Below are 22,100 nucleotides of genomic sequence, written 5' to 3'. Positions count from 1 at the left end.
GCAATCGGTTCCATGGAGACTTCTACCCTAGCTAGGTCCCAAATCTTACCATAGGCTTTGTGGAAGGCTTGCCGTTGAAGTTGACCCATTAATTGCCCCAACTTTCGTAAACTGGTGACCTCTAAGCTCTTGATTTTGACTTGATAGAACCTCTTTTTAAGCGAAGGCTTTTGACTTGATCCCATGTTTTACTAAAGTGAAATAAAATCTAGTGCGAAACAAAACTCCTACATCTATCATGGGTGGAATGGATGAATGCATGAAGGAATGCATATGACACAGATGCAATTTATGAATACGGGAGCTCGGGAAATTGTCTCCCTCTTAGATACAACGTCTTGGGGTAGCAAAGTGCCCAACGTATGTATTCAAGAAGGTGACACGGACCCTCTGTTGGTTTGCCCAAGATAGGGGATTAAGATGGAACCCACACATGATGCACATGCGAAAGGTACAATACGGGGATGTACATAGTATGATAATATTCACTGAACATAAGCAAACGGGTATATGATACTTATGCATGGCAGTGTGAAAAATGGCACGCAGCGTGTTTGCTCCGTGCCCCTATTTAAGGGACCTATAAGGGAGAGAACTAACTAGGCTTTTAGCAATAATCCCCAAGGTAGTCATATCTCTCTTGATGGTTTCTAGAGGTATCATCCCCTTCGAAGAACATATTGCAGCAGTAGGGACTACTAGCAACAATAAGTTTTCAAAGAGAAAAGCTCTAGATGAGGGTTCACTGTAATCAAGCAAGTCGGAGACCTAGCATGATCACAGATTCACCTCCACTCCTTATGTTCCCATGAACCCGGGTATAGGGCCCTTTTTCACTTACAGTGTGTGCAAATAGTGTTAGTGTTTGTGTGCATCAAATGAATAAATATTTACCTCATGCATACATTCTAAAACACACTAAAAGCAACAAATAGTTTATATACACAAGAACATAAGACAAATAAAGGGAAACCAACAAAGGAGAAAGTCATGATAAAACATTGCACAAGATTAAATGGCCTAACTCTCTAAAAAACAGTCCCCAGTGGAGTCGCCAACTGTGCAACCTACCCTTCGGCGGGAGGGCGACGCGAGACTCGCGGGATGCGTGTTCCACGAAAGGAATACGCGCGGAGTCGCCACCAACGTTTATTTGAGGAAAACGTCGGAAAAACCGGAAAAGACGTGATCTACGAACTTTTTAGTGAAAGGTTCGGGAGTTGTATTTACGCACGGGGAAGGTATTAGCACCCCACACGCCCGTCCCAAGGGACGGCAGCCTTTAATCAAATGTGCAAAATATGACTTTGATTTTTATGTTCCTTTTTATGTTCTTATATCCTTTATACCCTTTTTATATTTTTTCTTTTTGTGGTCGACAAGGGTGTTTCCCTTTGCTCCTACGTATTCCTCAATTTGTGATGAGGAAATCAGACCTACGTAGTTCTTTCGGAACAAAGTGTTTGGTTAAGTTATTTTTGTCCTTTTTTGCAAAATATGTTTTTATTGAACAAAAGGTCATTTAAGGTGTTGGACCATTAAACGGTCTTTTGATTTTGGAAGATGAGAAACGTTAAGGCGTTGGACCATTAACGATCTCTTGTTTTTGAAAGGAGAGAAACGTTAAGGCATTGGACCATTAACGATCTCTTGGGGTGGTCGACAAAAGCGGGACTTTTGCTCCTACGTATCCTCAAGGAGGAACTCAGACCTACGTAGTTCTTGCTTATCAAGTGATTCTTTTTTGCTTAAGTGGTGATCATTTTAAGGCGTTGGACCTTAAAAATGATCCATTTTACTTAGTGAGGAGTTGAAATGACGAACTTCAAAAGCCTATTTTTGTGGACGAGCTTGACTAGGCGAGTTGATTTTAGCCTTAGTTTCACTTTAGTTATTAATCAATTCGGTTAAGAATGAGAAATCCCAAAGAGAAAACGTCCGATTGATTTTCCGCTTTATTTTACTAAAAGATATCTTTTTGATTATTTATATTATTTTTACCCTTTTTTTGATTTCCAACGTGGTTACGGCATGACCGAACGGTCGGAATTTATTTTAACCGAAGTTAGTGGATAATACAATTCAAACGTTCGGTGGAAATTTATTTTATTTTTAAGTTAAGCGAGAAACAACTTAAGTAAAATGGCTTAAGCACGTCAACAGGGGGTATAAAAAGTAAACAAAATGAGAATAAAAATGCACGAAACACAATGTGGACCACTACGGGTACATAGAATGAATCGAAAAGCTCGGTTCGAGGTACTTACCCGTTGAAGATCGAAGAACGATGAAGAACGAATGAAGAACGTCGAAGAACGGTTCAAACCTTTGCGAGATTCCTCACGGAAAACGTTACGGAAACGTTTCGGAAGCGCCTCGGCTTAGATTTTCTTCACGGAAACAATTTTTCCAAGCAATTTCCAAAGAGAGAGAAGTGCCTAAGGGGCTGGCATCCTTTTCTTCTTGCTTTCCTCCCCTATTTATAGCAAAATAGGGGAGGTGGTTGCCGCCCAGCTCGCCCAGGCGAGCTCAGCTCGCCCAGGCGAGCAGGGTTGCTTCCTCCAGAAGCAACCGCCTTCTGGAGGAATCTTCTGGAGGGCCCAAATGGGCCTGGGTGCTATTTGCACCCCCATTTTTACCAAGTTCACCCCCTCTGCTGTTTTTTTGGTGATTCTTTTTTCGTAAAGTTACGGAAACTTACGAATTTCGTAACGATACTTGTTTTCTTTCCGTAATGTTACGGAACCTTGCGGATTACATAATCATCCCCTTTTTGACTTACGGAATGTTACGGAACCTCACTTAATTATGCAACGATGCTTCCATTTGATTTCCGGTGTGTCACGGAAACTTACGGATTGTGCATCAATATTTTTTTGGTTTTTCGGCATGTCCTGGAATTTCACAAATTGCCTAATGATGGATGCCAAGCACCTCACAAGGACCAAAGAATGGTCGCATGTCATCAAGCAAAGGTCCCCGGACGAAATTAGGGTATGACAAGTTCCTTCTGATCGAACAAGTATTTGAGACTCTTGTGATCACTGAAAACTTCAAAGCGAGTACCATATAAATAATGCCTCCAAATCTTTAAGGCAAAGACCACCGCTGCTAGTTCCAAGTCATGAGTCGGATAGTTAACTTCATGAGGACGTAATTGACGCGAAGCATAAGCCACTACTCTTCCCTCTTGCATCAACACACATCCGAAGCCTTGCCCGCTTGCATCGCAATACACTTCAAATGTCCTCTTAGGGTCGGGCAAAATTAAAACTGGAGCTGTCGTCAACCGCCTCTTCAACTCTTGGAAACTTTGATCAGACTTCTCATTCCAAACAAACTTCTCATTCTTACGAGTCAACTTAGTTAGAGGCAATGCCAATTTAGAAAATCCCTCAATGAATTTTCTATAATAGCCAGCCAACCCCAAGAAGCTTCGAACCTCCGTTGGAGTTGTCGGTTGTTGCCACTCCATAACCGACTCCACCTTGTTCGGATCTACCGCAACCCCGTCTTTAGAAATCACGTGCCCTAAGAACTGCACTTTCTCCAACCAAAAGTCACATTTCGACAATTTGGCGAACAACTTCCTGTCCCTCAGGATATGCAATACAATCCTCAAGTGCTTCTCATGCTCCTCCTTATTCCTCGAATACACTAGGATATCATCAATAAACACAACCACGAACTGATCCAAGTAATCATGGAATATACGATTCATATAATCCATGAAAATAGCCGGAGCATTAGTCACTCCAAATGGCATGACTAAATACTCGTAGTGCCCATATCGTGTCCGAAACGCAGTCTTTGGGATATCTTCCTTCTTAACTCGGATTTGATGATACCCAGATCGCAGATCGATCTTCGAAAATACCGTCGCTCCCCTCAATTGGTCAATCAAATCATCTATCCTTGGTAGAGGATATTTGTTCTTGATAGTGACCTTGTTTAACTGCCGGTAGTCTACACACATCCTCATACTGCCATCCTTCTTTTTAACCAACAAGACCGGCGTTCCCCACGGTGATGCGCTTGGACGAACAAATTGTTTGCTCAAAAGATCCTGTACTTGTGCCTTCACCTCTGCTAGTTCTACCGGAGACATTCTATAAGGCGCAATCGACACTGGATTCGCCCCAGGCACCAAGTCAATAATGAATTCCACTTCTCTCTCAGGTGGCAATTCACAAACATCATCCGGAAAAACTTCTGGAAATTCTGACACCACCGGTATACAACTAACTTCAGCGTCCTCTTCCACATACATAGAGAACAACACCATGTAAGTTCGAACATCCCCCGTTCCTTCGTTGGCCGCATCTCCTTTCAATGGTTCACTTGGAACTACATCTCCACCAAACACTAGCATCTTCTCCTTACAGTCTAGAAAGATATGGTTAGTAGATAACCAATCCATCCCCAATATCACATCTAGATGAGCTAAAGGTAGGCAAATCAAGTCCGCCATAAAAGATCGACCCTCAACAATTATGGGACACTTCAAACACACCCGAGAGGTGGTTACAGGCTCGCTCGTCGGAGTAGACACCACCATATCATATGGCAACTCCGTCGCACACAACCCCAACCTCTCCACACATGCATGAGATATAAAAGAATGCGTGGCACCTGAATCATAAAGTACATCTAGTAGTTTATCAGCAATCAAACACTTACCCCGTATCAAATCGTCGGAGGCAGCCACTTCTGAGCCACTCATAGCAAATACCCGAGAGGGTACTTTTGGTCTTCCACCACTAGTGTTGTTGTTGCTAACATTACCACTCCTTGTGGAATTAGTGGGTCCACGATTGACGGTGTTGGAATTGGCTGTTACCGTCGGTCTCCCGGTCACCCTACATTCTCGAGCATAATGGCCCACCTTGCCACACACATAACAACGGTTCTCCTGTGTCTGCTGGAGCTGTGGGCAATTCCTCTTAAGATGCGGTCCTCCACACTGAAAGCATTGTACCCCAGTTCCCCTTGACTGGCTCATGTTGGAGGTAGCCATAGGTTGTTTCCCCTTGTTGCTAGCATACGGCTTCATCCTCTTGTTACCATTCCCCCTAAAAGGATGGTTTCTCTGAGGTCCTCCAACACCTCTAGCTTGCCTCTCCTTCATCTTGTCCTCAAAAATCCTGCACTTTGTCACCAACTGATTAAAATCCGTAATCTGCATATAACTAACCGCCTGTTGGATCTCCAACCGAAGCCCATTCTCAAACTGAGCACACAGATCTTCCTCATTCCGAGCATCTTGGTATTGAGGCCAATACTGCAGAAGCTCATTAAACTTAGCCGTGTACTCCCCAACAGACATGTTTCCTTGCTTCAAATCCAGAAATTCCCTCGCCTTCCGCTTCCTGAGATCTCGCGGGAAGTAATTCTCCAGGAATTTGTCCTTGAAGGTATTCCAAGGAATCACGCCTCCAGGTGCAACAAACGAAGGCTTCACGAACTTCCACCAATTCTCAGCCTCCCCTTGGAGCATAAATGTCGCATAAAGAACCTTATGCTCCTCAAGGCAACCCATCGCCTCGAAAATCTTTTCCGTCTCAGCTAACCACAACCTAGCACCTTCCGGATCATAGTCTCCACTGAACTTTGGCGGGTGGTTCTTACGGAAAGCCATGAGTCCCCGATACTCCGCCGGCTCCACATCACGTTCCTGCACTAGAGTTTCCAGCACAGCGGTGATGCGGTCAAGGACATCACGATTCTGATCCCTACCACATCCTGCCATACCTATCCTGTAGGGAAACTATTAGCACCCAAGAAACCCTAAAGAGAGAGTGTACCACACAGGCTATGACAGTTATAACAACATCCTTCTCTTTATACATACTTATACACACAACAATCCTGTGAATCAGTCACACATCCATGCTCAAGACAAGAAAGCAGAAATACACACAATGTGTGACTTAACGTCACTCCCCGAAACCTACTCCCAAGTTTCAGAGATACACAACATTCACACAGCAAGACCATAAACAAGTTCACTAGAATCCATCTTTTGCTTTGATACCACCATTTGTGGCGTCCCTAATTTAATGACTGGTTTAATAGTAATAATTTAAATAACAAAAACCATGGTAAATTTTTTTTTTCTTCTTTTTCTTTTTCATTTCTTTCTCTTTTCACCAAAACAAGGTTTAGAAGGAAAATCCTCACTATAGAGTCCTGAATGGCCAGTTCACAACTCTATTCGGAGTCATTTCTTTCTTACCGTTCATAATCTCTAAACTATTTTGCTTTTTCAAAAGGAAGAATGTACCAGCCATTACTTTAGGTCGTCACGTGAAAATAAAAGAATAAAATACGGTCGATAAACTCTTTTACAAATAAAGTTGCTAATGATTTCTTTTCAAATAACAAGATCGATCATAAATGCATTCATCATTTAAAGTTGTCCAAAATATGGGAGTTTTACAAAATATATAGTGTCATCCAGAGCAAAGGTGTCCATAGTGGTGGCTTCAGCCACATGTATACAATCATCAAATTCCTATACATCAGGTCTACCCATACAAAAACAAAAGAGTAAACCTAACAGTCAGTCCTAGATACACCCACCCTTAAAAAGTATACAAAACTAATCCAAAAAGCTGTCCACTAGGATGAAGAGCCTCCACTGATCGCCATCTCCCTCGGGCCACTATCCTCCGTAGAGTTTGCCTCAGATGCCGACATGACTTCCTCGGGAGAATCCACCTCAAGAAGTGGATCCTCATCACCCTCTAGAAAGTCAAGGGCATCCACAGCAGGCTCAGGAGGTAGCTCCTCCAGGTCCTCCTCAGGGTCTTCCTCGAATGACGTTACCTCGATCACTTGAACGGGCTCCACTAGACGATATGGTGTAGGCGTGGGTAGTATCCACTCCACAGTGCGCTGAAGCGTCCGTGCAGGTTCATCTGGATGCACCAAAGAAGTAGCCGTGAATCGAATGGTGCCCCGAAATCGGCACCTCGTGTTGCCTTCGAGGGTCTCCCAAGCTCCCTCTAGGCACTCCATCTCTACTCGATCACGGATTAGCTGCGCCGCCATCACGATCTACAAGAAAGAAGAGAAAGGGGTAGACTCTTTCACAAGAATCTAACTGCGCTACACACAATTTGTCTCATAACCAATACATGCAAGAAAAAGGGGTATTTTAAGACTTTCCATCTCTGGTAATCGATTACACAGCCTTGGTAATCGATTACCAGAGGCTAAACTTGAATTACACAGCCTCAGGACATGAAATATGCAATAATACACTGTGTAATCGATTACACATGCCTGGTAATCGATTACCAGTGACCCATTCCTCTGTGTAATCGATTACACAGGCTGCTAATCGATTACCAGAGGCTCCCTAAGTTTCTTGACTTCGTTTTCAAGCCTGGTAATCGATTACACCCCTTGGTAATCGATTACCAGAGACCATCTTAGCCTCTTGTCTTCAATTTTAAGCCTTGTAATCGATTACCCACCCTTGGTAATCGATTACCAGAGGCCACAATCCACATATTACACAAAATTCACAGCTGGCCAGCCACCACAAGCCTCCTTGCTTTGTGGTCTTGTTTTCCTTTTATCTGTTGACTGCCAGGAGCTCGCCTGTTTAGGTACATCACAGGTTCTCATTGACCGACTATGCCCGGGTTGGGTCGGGATTGGTCAAGCTTGGTTTTGGGCAATAGCACCCCACCTGACGTCCCCAAGGTCTCCTGACCCCCGCGACATATCTCCAGGTACCACTCTGTGGTCAACAATAAAAGCAGGAAGTTTCACCCTTCAACACTTCCTTATCTCAAGCTTGTAGGATTATGGGGTACCCATCACATGTGGTACTAGGTGGCGGTCGGGCGATGGTGCACAACAAGTTTTCCACATCCAGAATGCGCGCATAAACCCACCATCCCCTGTTGCCCACCTCCAACTGAGCTCACGTACTCCCACGTAGCCCATATCCTCGTTTCTCTCAATACCGGGTCCCCATCAATCCTCCCAAGCTTCCACAACATCCAAGCAAAACAACATACAAACAGCACAAGCTATCACAGCCAAGCAAAACAGAGCAAGGCAGAGAACTCTGCTCAACACACCAACTAAAATCACAGCTTTTCTCACTTAAAGACCCCAGTAACAATTCCTTCGATCCAATTCACTAACCGTTGGATCGACTCCAAAATTTTACTGGAAGTCTATAGTGCATAAGCCTACATTTTGACCGTTGGGATCTACAAGCAAACATCCAGAACTCACTCTGCACTGCTCTTTCCACACCCAGTAAATACATAGCATTTTTCTGCACTTGTGCAAAATCCTGCTGCACAATTTCACAGCAAAAATCTGCACAAAGTGCAGATTTCGAAAATCACACTTCCTCTCATCCAATCTTGCCCAAATCACTTCCTACAAGTCCCAAATCATGCATCAATCATGTCTAACCCAAAACCAAGCTTCAAAACACGGCAACACAGAATCTAGGTGTCCAACACCCCTCCATTCAATGGGTTTTCTAGGTTTGAGAAGTGAAATTGAGAATGAGGTAAATTTGAAGCAAACTCTCACCTCACACCAGTCCATAACATCAATCTAAACTTGCCCAAACTGGATTTACACCTAAAATTCCACCGAATCAAAATTTGACTCTTCAACACCCAATTTTGCCCTAGAAATGGCTCTTTATTCACTTTGGTCATTTGTTTTTCCCTCTAGCACAACCTAACCTTTCTCACATGTTCTAAATTACATTTCAAGCTAGGATTAACTCATTTTAATCTCCATTTACCACAGAATTCAGACTTAGCCTTTCAACTCTCAAAGCCTCACTCTTTTTCCACTCACAACACCACATTCTCACTTTCTAACCCTAGGTTAACTCTACCCTTCATCTCTAACAGTTTCCATAGGCAATTTCAGCATATAAACATCATCACAAAACCCTAAAACAGAATGGATATGTATAACTCATCCAAACATGGCAATTTCAACAAGCTTTCAACAAGTTCCTTCACAAATAATCATCACACAGCAGAAAACTAACAAAAACACCCATCATATCTCCCAAAACCCCATACCCACGAAATTTAAGAGAGAAAGAAGTCCACCCAAACCTGAATTTTCGAAGTCCCACTCGTAGCCACGCACTTCACGGCCTCGAAAATGCTCTCCTTTCACGATTTGGAGCAGAAATGATGGCCAAAGGTTGAAGCTTTGTGTGGAGCTTCAATGGTGAATGAGGGAGGAAGAAAAGCAACGTGAGGGAGAGGGAGAGAGAGCTTCTGAAAATGTGGGGCTGAGTGAAGAGAGAGAGAGTTGCTTTTTGGTTTTAAATAAAAGGGTTTTCTCTTTTTCCATTATTTTATTCAAGCTCTGCCACATGTCCCTATATGATTGGAGCAAAAAGGGCCCACTTTCTCTTTTTGACTGTGACCCATACTTAGTCACAAAAGTGAGAAAAATCTGACCTTTGAAACGCTAAAATCCTGCCTCGGTTTGCGCGCCGTTTCTCTGATTCCAGTTTCTCGCGTTTCTCTGCGTCCGCCGGGGCCAGTTTTCAAAAGCAAGCAATATATATATCAAAACGCTCAGAATAAAACCCCGAGCGTGGTTCAGAGGTTGGTTTCGTTAAATTTTAAGTCGCACGCAAAATGATGATTTTTAATTAATTAATCAGGAATTAACCCATAACCTCCCAGTTATGGATTTCTCTCCCTTAATTAGTCCAACCCGCATATCTTGCCCCCACTATTCCTATTTCTACCAAGAACATATCTATACATATACACAGAACAATACACACACATATATATATATATATATATATATATATATATATATATATATATATATATATATATATAATCATTCAAAATACATCGTTTCCGTAAACTCCGGGTAGAAATTTCCAGGATGTTACATACAACAAAAGAACCATGACAACTGAGGAATCAATACATGTTACTTTTGATGAAACTAATATTACCTCCCCGAGAAAGGAGTTTCTTGATGATATTGCAGATACTTTGGAAGATGCACAAAATGAAGAAAGAAATCTGAAAAGAAAAAGAGATGATGAAGACAAGGATGATAAAGATGACATAGCACAAGAAAATGATAATCTTCCCAAAGAAGGGAAAACTTCAAGAAATCATCCTCTTGACAACATCATCGGTGATATCTTAAAAGGGGTAACAACTAGACACTCTCTTAAAGATTTATGCAATAATATGACATTTGTTTCATTAATAGAACCTAAAATTTTTAAGGAAGCTATTATAGATGATCATTGGATAGTAGCTATGCAAGAAGAATTAAATCAATTTGAAAGAAATGATGTATGGGAATTAGTAGAAAAACCTTCAGATTATCCAATCATAGGAACTAAGTGGGTATTTAGAAATAAATTGGATGAAAATGGTATAGTAATTAGGAATAAAGCTAGACTTGTAGCAAAATGATATAACCAAGAAGAAGGTATAGACTATGAAGAAACTTTTGCACCTGTAGCTAGATTAGAAGCTATTAGGATGTTATTAGCATATGCATCTATTATGAATTTTAAACTATATCAAATGGATGTCAAAAGTGCTTTCTTAAATGGTCTAATTCAGGAGGAGGTATATGTGGAACAACCTCTTGGGTTTGAAGACTCACAAAAACTAGACCATGTCTATAGGTTAAAGAAGGCACTTTATGGCTTAAAACAAGCACCTTGGGCTTGGTATGAAAGATTAAGTAAATTCCTATTAGAAAAGAATTTTACTAGCAGAAAGGTAGATACCACCTTATTCATAAAAAATAAGGATAATGATATCTTGTTAGTACAAATTTATGTTGATGATATAATTTTTGGATCTACTAATGAATTTTTGTGCAAGGAGTTTTCTATTGATATGCAAAGTGAGTTTGAAATGTCCATGATGGGTGAGTTAAATTACTTTCTTGGACTACAAATCAAACAAACAAATGATGGGATCTTTGTCAATCAAGCAAAGTATTGCAAAGAACTCATTAAGAGATTTGGAATGGAAAACTCAAAACACTTGGCTACTCCTATGAATACAAGTTGTTATCTTGACAAAGATGAATCCGGTCAACCTGTTGATCCAAAGTAATACAGAGGTATGATTGAATCTCTACTTTACTTATCTGCAAGTAGGCCATATATTATGTTTAGTGTATGCATGTGTGCAAGATTTCAATCAGATCCAAGGTTTTCACATTTAATGGCAGTAAAAAGAATCATAAGATATCTATTAGGAACAATTAGTTTAGGATTACGGTACCTTAAGAATTCCTTATGCAACCTAGTAGGATACTCAGATTCAGATTTTGCTGGATCAAAAACAGATAGGAAAAGTACTAGTGGTACATGTCAATTCATAGGGTCTGCACTTGTTTCTTGGAATAACAAGAAACAAAATAGTGTAGCATTATCCACAGCAGAAGCAAAATATATTTCTGTTGGTAGTTGTTGCGCATAGATTTTGTGGATGAAGCAACAACTATCTGACTATGGAATAGTATTAGATCACATTCCCATAAAATGTGACAACACAAGTGCCATAAACATATCTAAAAATCCAGTTCTTCAGTCAAGAACCAAGCATATAGAAATTAGGCATCATTTTATTAGAGATCATGTTTTAAAAGGTGATGTTGTTTTAGAGTTTGTAGATACTAAAAATCAACTTGCAAACATCTTTACAAAACCACTAAGTAAAGATACCTTCTATAACATTAGAAGAGAATTAGGACTAATAGATGTTAGTGACTTATCAAAATAAATATTTATATTATTATGGTATTTGAACAATTTACTATTTCCTTATTTGCATGGTATGTTTGGACCAATATTAAGTATGTTATTTGACTATGTGGAGTTTATAATTAATCTATTTATGGTTGTTGCTTCATGGTTTTCATGGTTCTTGCTTCTTGCTTCATGATTTGGTTGATATTTTTTCATGAACATTGTATGGATGTTTAAGTTATATTTGTTTGATACGCACTTTGGCTTTTTTGTTGATGCCAAAGGGGGAGAAAAATGGGATTAAATAAAGAATTCACATGGGTAATCAATTTATTTTTAAGATAAGCATAAATTCAAAAATAAAGGGGGAGAGTTTATGTGAGTGATTGACTAGGAAAAAGTGTGTGTGTGTGTTTCTTGATTTCAGAAGTTGTCATCATCAAAAAGGGGGAGATTGTAGAAGCATAGCTTCATGGTGAATCAAAGGTGATTCAAAGGTGTTTTGATGATAACAATGATGATAACAAAAGATGATGACAAAGGTGATGACAAAAAGCTCAAAGATCAATCAAAGAACAACTCAAGTGAATCAAAGATCAATCAAAGAACAACTTAAGTGAATCAAGAACAATTCAAGAGTTCAAGATAAGAATCAAGAAGAATTCAAGACTCAAGAAGAAAGTTTAGAGTCAAGAATCAAGATTCAAGGTTCAAGATCTCAAGAATCAAGATCAAGATTCAAGACTCAAGATTCAAGAATCAAGAGAAGGCTTAATCAAGATAAGTATGAAAAGTTTTTCTCAAAAATTGAGTAGCACATGATTTTTCTCAAAACATGTTTACCAAAGAGTTTTTACTCTCTGGTAATCGATTACCAGATTGTTGTAATCGGTTACTAGTAGCAAAATTGTTTTGAAAAAGTTTTCAAATTGAATTTACAACGTTCCAATTAATTTCAAAAAGCTGTAATCGATTACAATGTTTTGGTAATCGATTACCAGTGCCTTTGAACGTTGAAATTCAAATTCAAATGTGAAGAGTCACATCCTTTCACATAAAAGCTTTGTGTAATCAATTACACTTATTTGGTAATCAATTACTAGTGACTGTTTCTGAATAAATCAAAAGATGTAACTCTTCAAAAAGGTTTTGACTTTTTCAAATTGGTTTTAAGTTTTTCTAAAAGTTATAACTCTTCTAAATGGTCTTCTTGACCAGACATGAAGAGTCTATAAAAGCAAGGCTTTGTTTTGCATTTAAAATAAATTCATTCTTTCAATCTTGAATACTTTTCCAATCAATATCTTATAATCCTTTACAAGCCTTGAATCTCTTTGAACTTCTTCTTCTTCTTTGTACCAAAAGCTTTCTGAAGTTTTCTGATTTTCCAAACCTTCAAAACTTGTGCTATTCATCTTTTCATTCTCTTCTCCCTTTGCCAAAAAGAATTTGCCTAGGACTAACCGCCTGAATTCTTTTTGTGTCTCTCTTCTCCCTTTTCCAAAAGAACGAAGGACTAACCGCCTGAATTCTTTTGTGTCTCCCTTCTCCCTTGTTAAAGAATTCAAAACGACACAGTCTGAGAATTCTTTTGATTCTTCCCTTTCCATAATACAAAAGTGTTCAAAGGACTAACCGCCTGAGAATTCTTTTGTATCCCCATTCACAAAGTATCAAAGGTTTAACCGCCTGAGATCTTTATCTTAACATATTGGAGGGTACATCCTTTGTGGTACAAGTAGAGGGTACATCTACTTGGGTTTGACTGAGAACAAGAGAAGGTACATCTCTTGTGGATCAGTTCTATTGGAGGGTACATCCACTAGGGTTTCAAAGAGAACAAGGGAGGGTACATCCCTTGTGGATCTTTGCTTTTAAAAGGATTTTTACAAGGTTGAAAGAAATCTCAAGGACCGCAGGTCGCTTGGGGACTGGATGTAGGCACGGGTTGTTGCCGAACCAGTATAAAAACTCTTGTGTGTTTGTTTCCTTCTTCCCTACTCTTTTACTTTCCATTGTGCATTTAATTTCCGCTTTTACTTTTTGTTAAGTTTCTCTTCTACTCCATATTCTCTTAACAACATAAGTAAAAGCCTTAGAAGAGTAATTTTTTAATTAGTAAAGGTTTAGGAATAATTAATTCAACCCCCCTTCTTAATTATTCTGAGGCCTCTTGATCCAACACAGGAGAGCTCAGCTCGCCTAGGCGAGCTAACTCTGTGTATTTTTTTTTTGTGAAGAAAGTATGCGTTCTCTATGGGTCGGTGTTCGCTTATTTGAAACCCCTAGGGTAAGTTAGGCATCCGATCATCATCTTAAAGAAACAAAAATAATAATAGGTAGGGATTTAAGGGATACTAGGCTGCCTCCCAGTAGCACTTCTCGATTGTCCGGAGCTGGACGCGGGACAACGATCTTTTGATCATGGGCCTAGCGTCCATTCGTGCCCGTCCCCAAGTACCTGAAAGCAAGAAATGACATTGCGCAGCAAATCATGGTCACGTTACCACTTACCTCGATTCATCTCTGTCTTGGATTTGGCTCGGTATTTGACCATTGCTTAAAACCATCTTGTCCCTATCACAAGATAAAAAATATGCATGTACATGCGTATGCATGAGCGTTTTCAAATGCAATAATTCTTTAGCAAAAGCTTGTCGGGTTTAATTTCGATTAAGCGCTTGGGGCATCCCCATGGACTGAGCGAAAAGGCTCGGGTCATTAAAGACTACGCATCTTTTAAGGTACGAAGCGAGGATCAGAAAAACGAAACCCCAATTCTACTTTCTTTAAAAGACTGCAACGAGAAAAATACAGAGGACAGGAATCCTTGGGGGAAACCACAGAAAAATAAAAACATGCAGTGACTTTCTTAATTGCCCCAGATCTTAAGTGTAATATCGCTTGACAACGTCGGAGTTCACGGGTGAAGGTAGTTCCTCGTCATCCATGTTGGCAAGCACAAGAGCCCCTCCGGAGAAAGCCCTTTTTACGACGAAAGGCCCTTCGTAGTTCGGGGCCCACTTTCCCTTATTAACTTTCAGGGCTTGGGATACCTTCTTCAGTACCAGGTTCCCTTCACTGAACCTGTGCGAGCGTACCTTCTTGTCAAAAACATTCTCCACTCGTTTCTGATATAAACGCCCGTGGCTCATGGCGGCCAAACGCTTTCCTTCTATGAGGTTAAGCTGATCGAAACGTGCTTAGGCCCACTCCGACTCATTTAATTCGGACTCCGCCAAGATTCTTAATGACGGGACTTCCACCTCAAATGGTAGCACAACCTCCATTCCGTATACTAATGAGAACGGTGTTGCCCTGGTTGATGTGCGCACTGATGTTTGGTAACCATGTAGCGCGAACGGGAGCATCTCGTGCCAATCCTTGTATGACACAGTCATCTTCTGGATAATCTTCTTGATATTCTTGTTGGCTGCCTCCACTGCTCTATTCATCTTGGGTCTGTAGGGTGTGGAATTATGGTGTTGGATCTTAAACTCCTCGCACATTTCCCCCATCATCTTGTTATTCAAGTTGGTGCCGTTGTCCGTGATAATCTTCCTCGGTAAACCATACCGACAGATAATCTCCCTCTTGATGAACCTGACCACCACACTCCTCGTGACGCTAGCGTATGAAGCAGCCTCGACCCACTTGGTGAAGTGATCGATCGCCACTAGGATGAAACGATGTCCGTTCGCAGCTTTGGGCTCTATGGCCCCGATCACATCTATTCCCCACATGGAAAATGGCCATGGTGCGGCCAAAACATTTAGAGGTAAGGGCAGAGCGTTGACATTGTCCACAAACGTCTGGCATTTGTGACACTTCCTCACATGGAGACAACAATCGCTCTCCATGGTGAGCAATAGTAGCCCGCCCTTAAGATCTTCCTAGCCATGGCATGCCTGTTAGCGTGCGTACCGAAAGAGCCCTCATGGACCTCCCCCAGCATGCTCTCAACTTCTTTAGCGTTCACGCATCGGAGCAAAACCATTTCATGGTTTCTCTTGTACAGTATGCTTCCGCTCAAGAAGAAACTGGCCGCCAATCTCCTTAATGTCCTCTTGTCGTTGTCGGAAGCCTCTGGTGGGTACTCTTTGCTTTCAACGTATCGCTTGATGTCAAAATACCAAGGCATATCGTCCCGCTCCTTTTCGACCAAAAAGTAATGTGCGGGTCTTCCGCGACACCTGAACTCAATGTACAGTAGGTCTCTGTGTGGTGTCAGCTGGAACATGGATGCTAAAGTGGCAAGCGCATCAGCCATTTGATTTTCCTCTCGGGGAATATGATGGAAGGAGATCTCATCAAAGAACTCAGCCAATTCCTTGATATAGGCCTGGTAGGGTATCAGTTTGTGATCCCTAGTCTCCCATTCCCCTTTCAGCTGGTGAATAACCAGCGTCGAGTCTCCGTACACTTTGAGTAGCTTGACGTTGAAGTCAATTGCTGCCCGGATGCCCAGAGCGCATGCTTCATATTCAGCCATGTTATTAGTGCAGTCGAACCCCAACCTGGCTGTGAAAGGTATACATTGGTTGTCCGAAGAAACCAATGCTGCCCCAATGCCATGGCCTAGAATGTTCGACGCCCCATCGAACCACACGATCCACTTGTCCCTATCCTTGTCTAGCTTCTCTTCAAATGAGGCCATGATGTTCTCATCCGGGAATTCGAGATGCATGGGTTGATAATCATTGAGAGGCTGCTAAGCCAAATAGTCCGCCAAGGCGCTCCCTTTTATCGCCTTTTGGGTGACATAGACTATATCGAACTCGGATAGCAAAACCTGCCATCGAGCGATCCACCCCGTGAGAGCAGGCTTCTTAAAGATGTACTTGACCGGGTCCATCTTGGATATCAGCCAGGTGGTATGGTTCAACATGTACTACCTTAAATGGTGGGATGCCTAGACCAAAGCACAACATGTCCTTTCCAGCAGGGAGTAGTTCATTTCACAGCCCATGAACTTCTTACTTAAGTAGTAGACGACTCGCTTTCTTTTCCCGGACTCGTCATGCTGCCCCAGCATGCACCCCATCGACTCGTCCAAAATCATCATGTACAAGATGAGAGGTCTCCCGGGCATCGGTGGCATAAGCACGGGAGGTTTCATGAGGCACTGTTTGATTTTTCCAAACGCCTCTTGACAGTCCTTGTTCCAGTGGACAGACTGGTTCTAGCGTAAGAGCTTGAACAGCGGCTCACAGATAGTTGTGAGCGGTGATATGAATCTGGCAATGTAGTTCAAGCGCCCCAGGAAACCTCAGACCTGCTTCTCGGTATGTGGTTCTGGCATCTCAAGGATGGCTTTTACCTTTTCGGGGTCCACCTCTATTCCTTTTTAACTTACAATGAAACCCAGTAATTTTCCTGACTTGACCCCAAAGGTGCACTTAGCGGGGTTCAACCTCAATCGATACTTCCTAAGCCTTTTGAACAACTTCCGCAAGTTGACAAGGTGTTCCTCCTCGGTTTTAGACTTGGTGATCATGTCGTCTACATAGACTTCGATTTCTCGGTGCATCATGTCGTGGAACAAAGCCACCATAGCCCGTTGATAGGTTGCTTCGGTGTTCTTGAGCCCAAAGGACAACACTTTATAGCAGAACATCCCCCATAGGGTGACGAAGGTGGTTTTTCCATATCCTCTACCACCATCTTTATCTGATTGTAGCCGAAGAACCCATCCATGAAGGAAAACAGAGCGAAATTGGCCGTATTATCCACGAGGACATCGATGTCCGGCAAAGGGAAATTGTCCTTGGGACTGGCTCGATTTAAGTCCCGATAATCCACACACATTTGTACTTTCCCATCCTTCTTAGGGACTAGCACAATGTTGGCCACCCATTCCGGGTACTGAGCAACAACCAAGAAGCCAGCGTCAAATTGTTTCTTTACTTCTTCTTTTATTTTCAGGGACGTCTCGGGCTTTATCCTCCTCAGTTTTTGCTTTACCGAGGAACACTCAGGATTCAGAGGTAGTCTGTGCTGTACAATGTCAGAACTCAAACCGGGCATATCTTGATACGACCAGGCAAAGATGTCTTGGTAGTCTTTCAGCAGGGCCATTAATTCTTTATGGATGGGTGCGGTCATACCCGTGCCTACTTTTACTTCCCTTCTTCCATTGCCGGTTCCTAAGTCTACGAGTTCTGTCTCTTCTTGATGCGGCCTCATCTCTCGATCCTCCTAGGCGATTATCCTTTCCAGCTCTGGGGGAAGCCCTACATCCTCGTCCTCTTCATCCTCCGTCCGACTTGCTTCTTGCTCGAAATCAACGGCCGGGTCCCCGGTATTAGTACCTTCGCGGGACTCGTCGTCGGATCTGTATCGTTTTAAGCATAACAAGAAAATAAACATGCAAATGAATGAGGATGGGTAGAGGCACATGAACAGACGAAGAAAGATCTTTTTATAACTTCAAGAATAAAAGACACAATGCCTTAACAAAAGGAAACTCTAAAGTCTAGGCCCAACCATAGAGTTTTAAAGCTACAAAAGGTTACATTATGCTTATCGCGTAAACATATGGGCGTTCCTCCACCCGACAATTTCCTAGTTGGAAATCGGGAGGGCATGGCTGTACCAAATCCGATCTCCTCGGGGAGTCATCATCGCATATCGCGGCGACTTGTCCTTCGCTGGCATGGTGGAGCCTCTTTGGCTCGCTGTCCCGACTGCGGGCCTTGACCTTTCCTTTCCGAGATGTTTTTCCTTATGTCATCCTGTGTTGGTTTATAGCCTAACCCAAACTTCCCGCGGTTTCCTCTGGTACTTACCAGGCTGGTCCTGCCGCCGTTGTTCTTGCCCAAACCCATTCCGGGTTCGTAGCCATGCCCCAGCATCACCCGGGCCACCATCATTGCTGCATCGGACAGACGGGGCCGCCTAGGGAGGGAATCTATGGAGGCGATGATTGCTACCTCAAAAGATTGGAAAGTCGTTTCCAACGACTCCTCCGCGGCTTCCACGTATGGCATAGAGGAAGGACAACTGACCAGGACATCTTCCTCCCCTGATACTATGACTAAATGCCCTTCCACCACAAACTTCAACTTTTGGTGGAGCGTGGAGGGGACGACTCCCACTAAGTGGATCCATGGACGTCCTAGAAGACAGCTGTAGGCTGGATTGATATCCATCACTTGGAATGTAACTTGGCAGGTATGAGGCCCTATCTGCACTGGGAGGTCGATCTCTCCCCTTACCTCACGACGGCTGCCGTCGAAGGCACGAACCACCATGGAACTTGGCCTTAGATGGGAAGCGTTAAATGGAAATTTCTCTAATGTGCTCTTGGGCATCATGTTCAGTCTTGAGCCGTTGTCGATGAGTACTTTGGCCATAACGTGTTCCATGCATTTGACTAACACATGTAAAGCCATGTTATGTCCTCTCCCCTCGGCGGGGATTTCCTCTTCAGCGAAGGTGAGGTAATTGTTGGCTATGATGTTATTGACGATCCCCCAATACCTTCTACGGAGATGTCTTGGGCTACGTGAGCTTCATTCAAGACTTTTACCAGCAAAGCTCGATGAGGCTCAGAGCTCATGAGCAGCTCCAGAAGGTAGACTCTAGCTGGGGTTTTGTTGAGTTGTTCAATCACTTCGAACTCGCTTTGTTGAATAATACGGAGGAACTCGCCGGCCTCCTCCAGTGATACCTCTTTCTTGCCATAACCCTCTCTTCCCTCGGAAAAATCCTTCGTCAGAACATCCTCATCCGGCGCGGGGATCACCTTGACATTTTGTCCTTCGATTATCTTTGCTTTCCATTTAAAGTTCACGAACTGTAACGGCAGGCTAGGGGGTGTGAATACGCGACCGCTGCGGGTCATGCCGCTTAGCCCAGTGATATTGGTCACTTTGGCCGATAGTGAACCGATATCGGTAGCTTCTTCCTTCCTTCCGCCCGGAGTGGCATACCTCCATGGAACAATGCAGCTATTCTCGTAAGGAAATGGCATAGGCCTAGCACCTGATACTACTGAGGGGTGTTGAGGTTTTTGGGGTGCTGTGTCCCTGGTGAAGTGTATTACCAAGGGTTTAGGCTTTATAGGGCCTTCCTTATCTGCCGACTGCATGTACACATGTTGTTCCTCCTCCCCGTCATTGCTGACCTCAAGCCGGCCTTGGTCTATCATTTGTTGCAATAGATCTCCTACGGCTGAACATGTTTCCATATCATGCAGCATGCCTGGATGCATTAAACACGAATCCTCATTGTGCTCGCCATGGGGAATCATGCCCGCCTTTTGCAAGGCTTTGTAGATAAACCTCCTGGAGGTCGTTACGTCTTTCAAAAGTTTAGGCCCGTGCGACCCACTCACCTCGATGGCATTAACAGCTCCTCCTCCATGATTGGCAAGAGGGTTTGTCTTTATGTTGGGCCCGTCCTCTTGAAACGTCAACCATTCGGCTTCTATCAAACTTTGGACCTTGTTCTTCAAGGCCAAGCACTGCTCGACTGAGTGGCCGGGGCTCCCCCATGGTACGCGCAGGTTGCGCTAGGGTTATACCACTTTGGGAATGGAGGCTGGGGGAACTTTCCTGGAATCACCACGACCAATTGGTTGGCGATGAGAGACGGTAAGAGATCCCCATACATCATTGGGATCGGGGCGAAAATCTGAGCTTGCCTTGGAGAGAAGTTTCTTGCCGTGTTGGGGCCCGAGCCAAAGTGGGCATTGTTGGCTGGCTGAGGCCGGGTTGGAGCCAAAGCTTGAGGAGCCCCCCCTTGTGGGGGTGTGGGCACCCTTGGTTGGGCGAGCGCTGTGTCGGAAGAGCCCCCGGTGCAAGCCGAAAAACTCGGATGATGTTGTGCATATTGGTGGGTACCATGGGGAGTTTGCGGCGGCTTGGGCCACGCAGGTGTTGAAGTGACGATATGGGCATCTCCCTCTTTCTTCTTTGCCCCAGCCATTCCGGTCCTCCTACCGCTGGCACCTACCGGGGAGACGTAATCAAACTTTCCCCTCTTTAAACCCACCTCAATCCTTTCTCCGATGAAAACCAAGTCCGCGAAGCTAGAGGGCATGTAGCCTACTAACTTCTCATAGTAAAATACAGGCAAGGTATCCACCATCATAGTAACCATTTCCCTCTCGACCATGGGAGGGGCTACTTGCGCTGCTAGATCCCTCCAATGCCGAGCGTATTCTTTAAAAGACTTATGTTCCCGTTTAACCATGTTTTGCAGCTGAGTCCGGTCGGGAGCCATGTAAAAGTTGTACAGATACTGCCTAAGGAAGGCGGTAATCAGATCCTTCCAGGTGCAGATGCAGGAAGCCTCTAGATTAGTGTACCAGATGACTGCTGCCCCAGCCAAGCTATCTTGAAAGAAATGCATCAATAACTTCTCGTCCCTGGAATATGCTCCCATCTTACGACAGTACATTTTTAGGTGATTCTTAGGACAAGTCGTCCCTTTGTACCTATCGAAGTCAGGTACCTTGAACTTCGGAGGGATGACGACGTCCGGCACCAAGCAAAGGTCGATCATGTCCGCGAATGGATAATCACCGAATCCCTCGACAACCCTCAATCTCTCTTCGATGAGATCAAGTTTCCCCTTTCCTTCTGCTGCCAGGGGTGGCCCTCCCACGGACAGAAATATTGGCTGCGTTAGGTGGCTTCGAGGTTCTCTCGTGATGTTGGGTTGAGGTAATGTGTTGGGCGCTGGCCCCTTAGCAGGAAAGTAAGAGTCGACATCTCCCTGAGCATGCTCTCGAGGATTCTCTTGGACCCCGTCAGGATGTCGAGGAGGCTCCCCTTCGAGGATGAGGGGAGGAACATGACCCACATCGTCATGTACGGCTGGTGGTGTGTAATTAGGTGGTAAACCGTAGGGGTAAGTTCCTCGGTTGTAACCCGGATGGGGGATGTTGACGTGCCTCGACATGCTTCTCTCTCGTCCCACAATATTTGGAATAAGGTGGTGCGCAACAGTCAGAAGAGTCGGGTTTGCCTCGGCAGCTGAACTAATAGCGGCGACGGTGGCCGCGTTACTCTCCATAAGTTGTTTCATTCCTAGCATGGCATCCATCATGGAAGCCATTTGTTCTTTCAAAGCCGACATGTTGGCCTTCATCTGTTCCTGTACTTCCTCTAGGTCACCCATCGTCCTAGATTTGGATCTGGTGCAACAGGGATGCCTTGGGGCGCACTTAGTTATGGCGTCTTTCCTAAAAAGACCAAATGTAAGGAGTACGTAATGAGAAATGAATGTATGCTAGAGGTGGAATGTGGGAGTGATCTAATTCGCACTATTTTTCTTTGGAGTAAAATCATGGGATAAACTTATTTCATTTAGAAAGTTATAACTAGTCAAGATCTGAGTG

The 22,100-nt window shown here is 43.3% G+C and overlaps 1 protein-coding gene across 1 annotated transcript; it reads right to left on the bottom strand.

Moving 5' to 3' along the window:
- Positions 1-20,206: 20,206 nt before the first annotated feature.
- LOC100787408 (uncharacterized) lies at positions 20,207-21,817 on the bottom strand. Its single transcript, XM_006591635.1, has 2 exons — positions 21,212-21,817; positions 20,207-21,142 (listed from the first exon to the last, which is right to left on the bottom strand). Exons 1-2 carry the CDS (start codon positions 21,815-21,817, stop codon positions 20,207-20,209), a joined length of 1,542 nt encoding a protein of 513 aa, XP_006591698.1.
- Positions 21,818-22,100: the final 283 nt, after the last annotated feature.

Source organism: Glycine max, chromosome 11, assembly GCF_000004515.6.
Source record: "Glycine max cultivar Williams 82 chromosome 11, Glycine_max_v4.0, whole genome shotgun sequence".
NCBI lineage: Eukaryota > Viridiplantae > Streptophyta > Magnoliopsida > Fabales > Fabaceae > Glycine > Glycine max.
The sequence above is the reverse complement of the archived record's forward strand: the minus strand, read 5'-3'. Positions and strand labels throughout refer to the sequence as shown.

What these genes read in the sequence shown, in the direction of transcription:
- LOC100787408 (XM_006591635.1), bottom strand. Translation starts at nt 21,817, where the DNA reads ATGGCTTCCATGATGGATGCCATGCTAGGAATGAAACAACTTATGGAG. An exon ending in TCATCCCTCCGAAGTTCAAG is followed by an intron (nt 21,143 to 21,211) that starts GTACCTGACTTC and finishes TACTGTCGTAAG; the next exon opens with ATGGGAGCATATTCCAGGGA.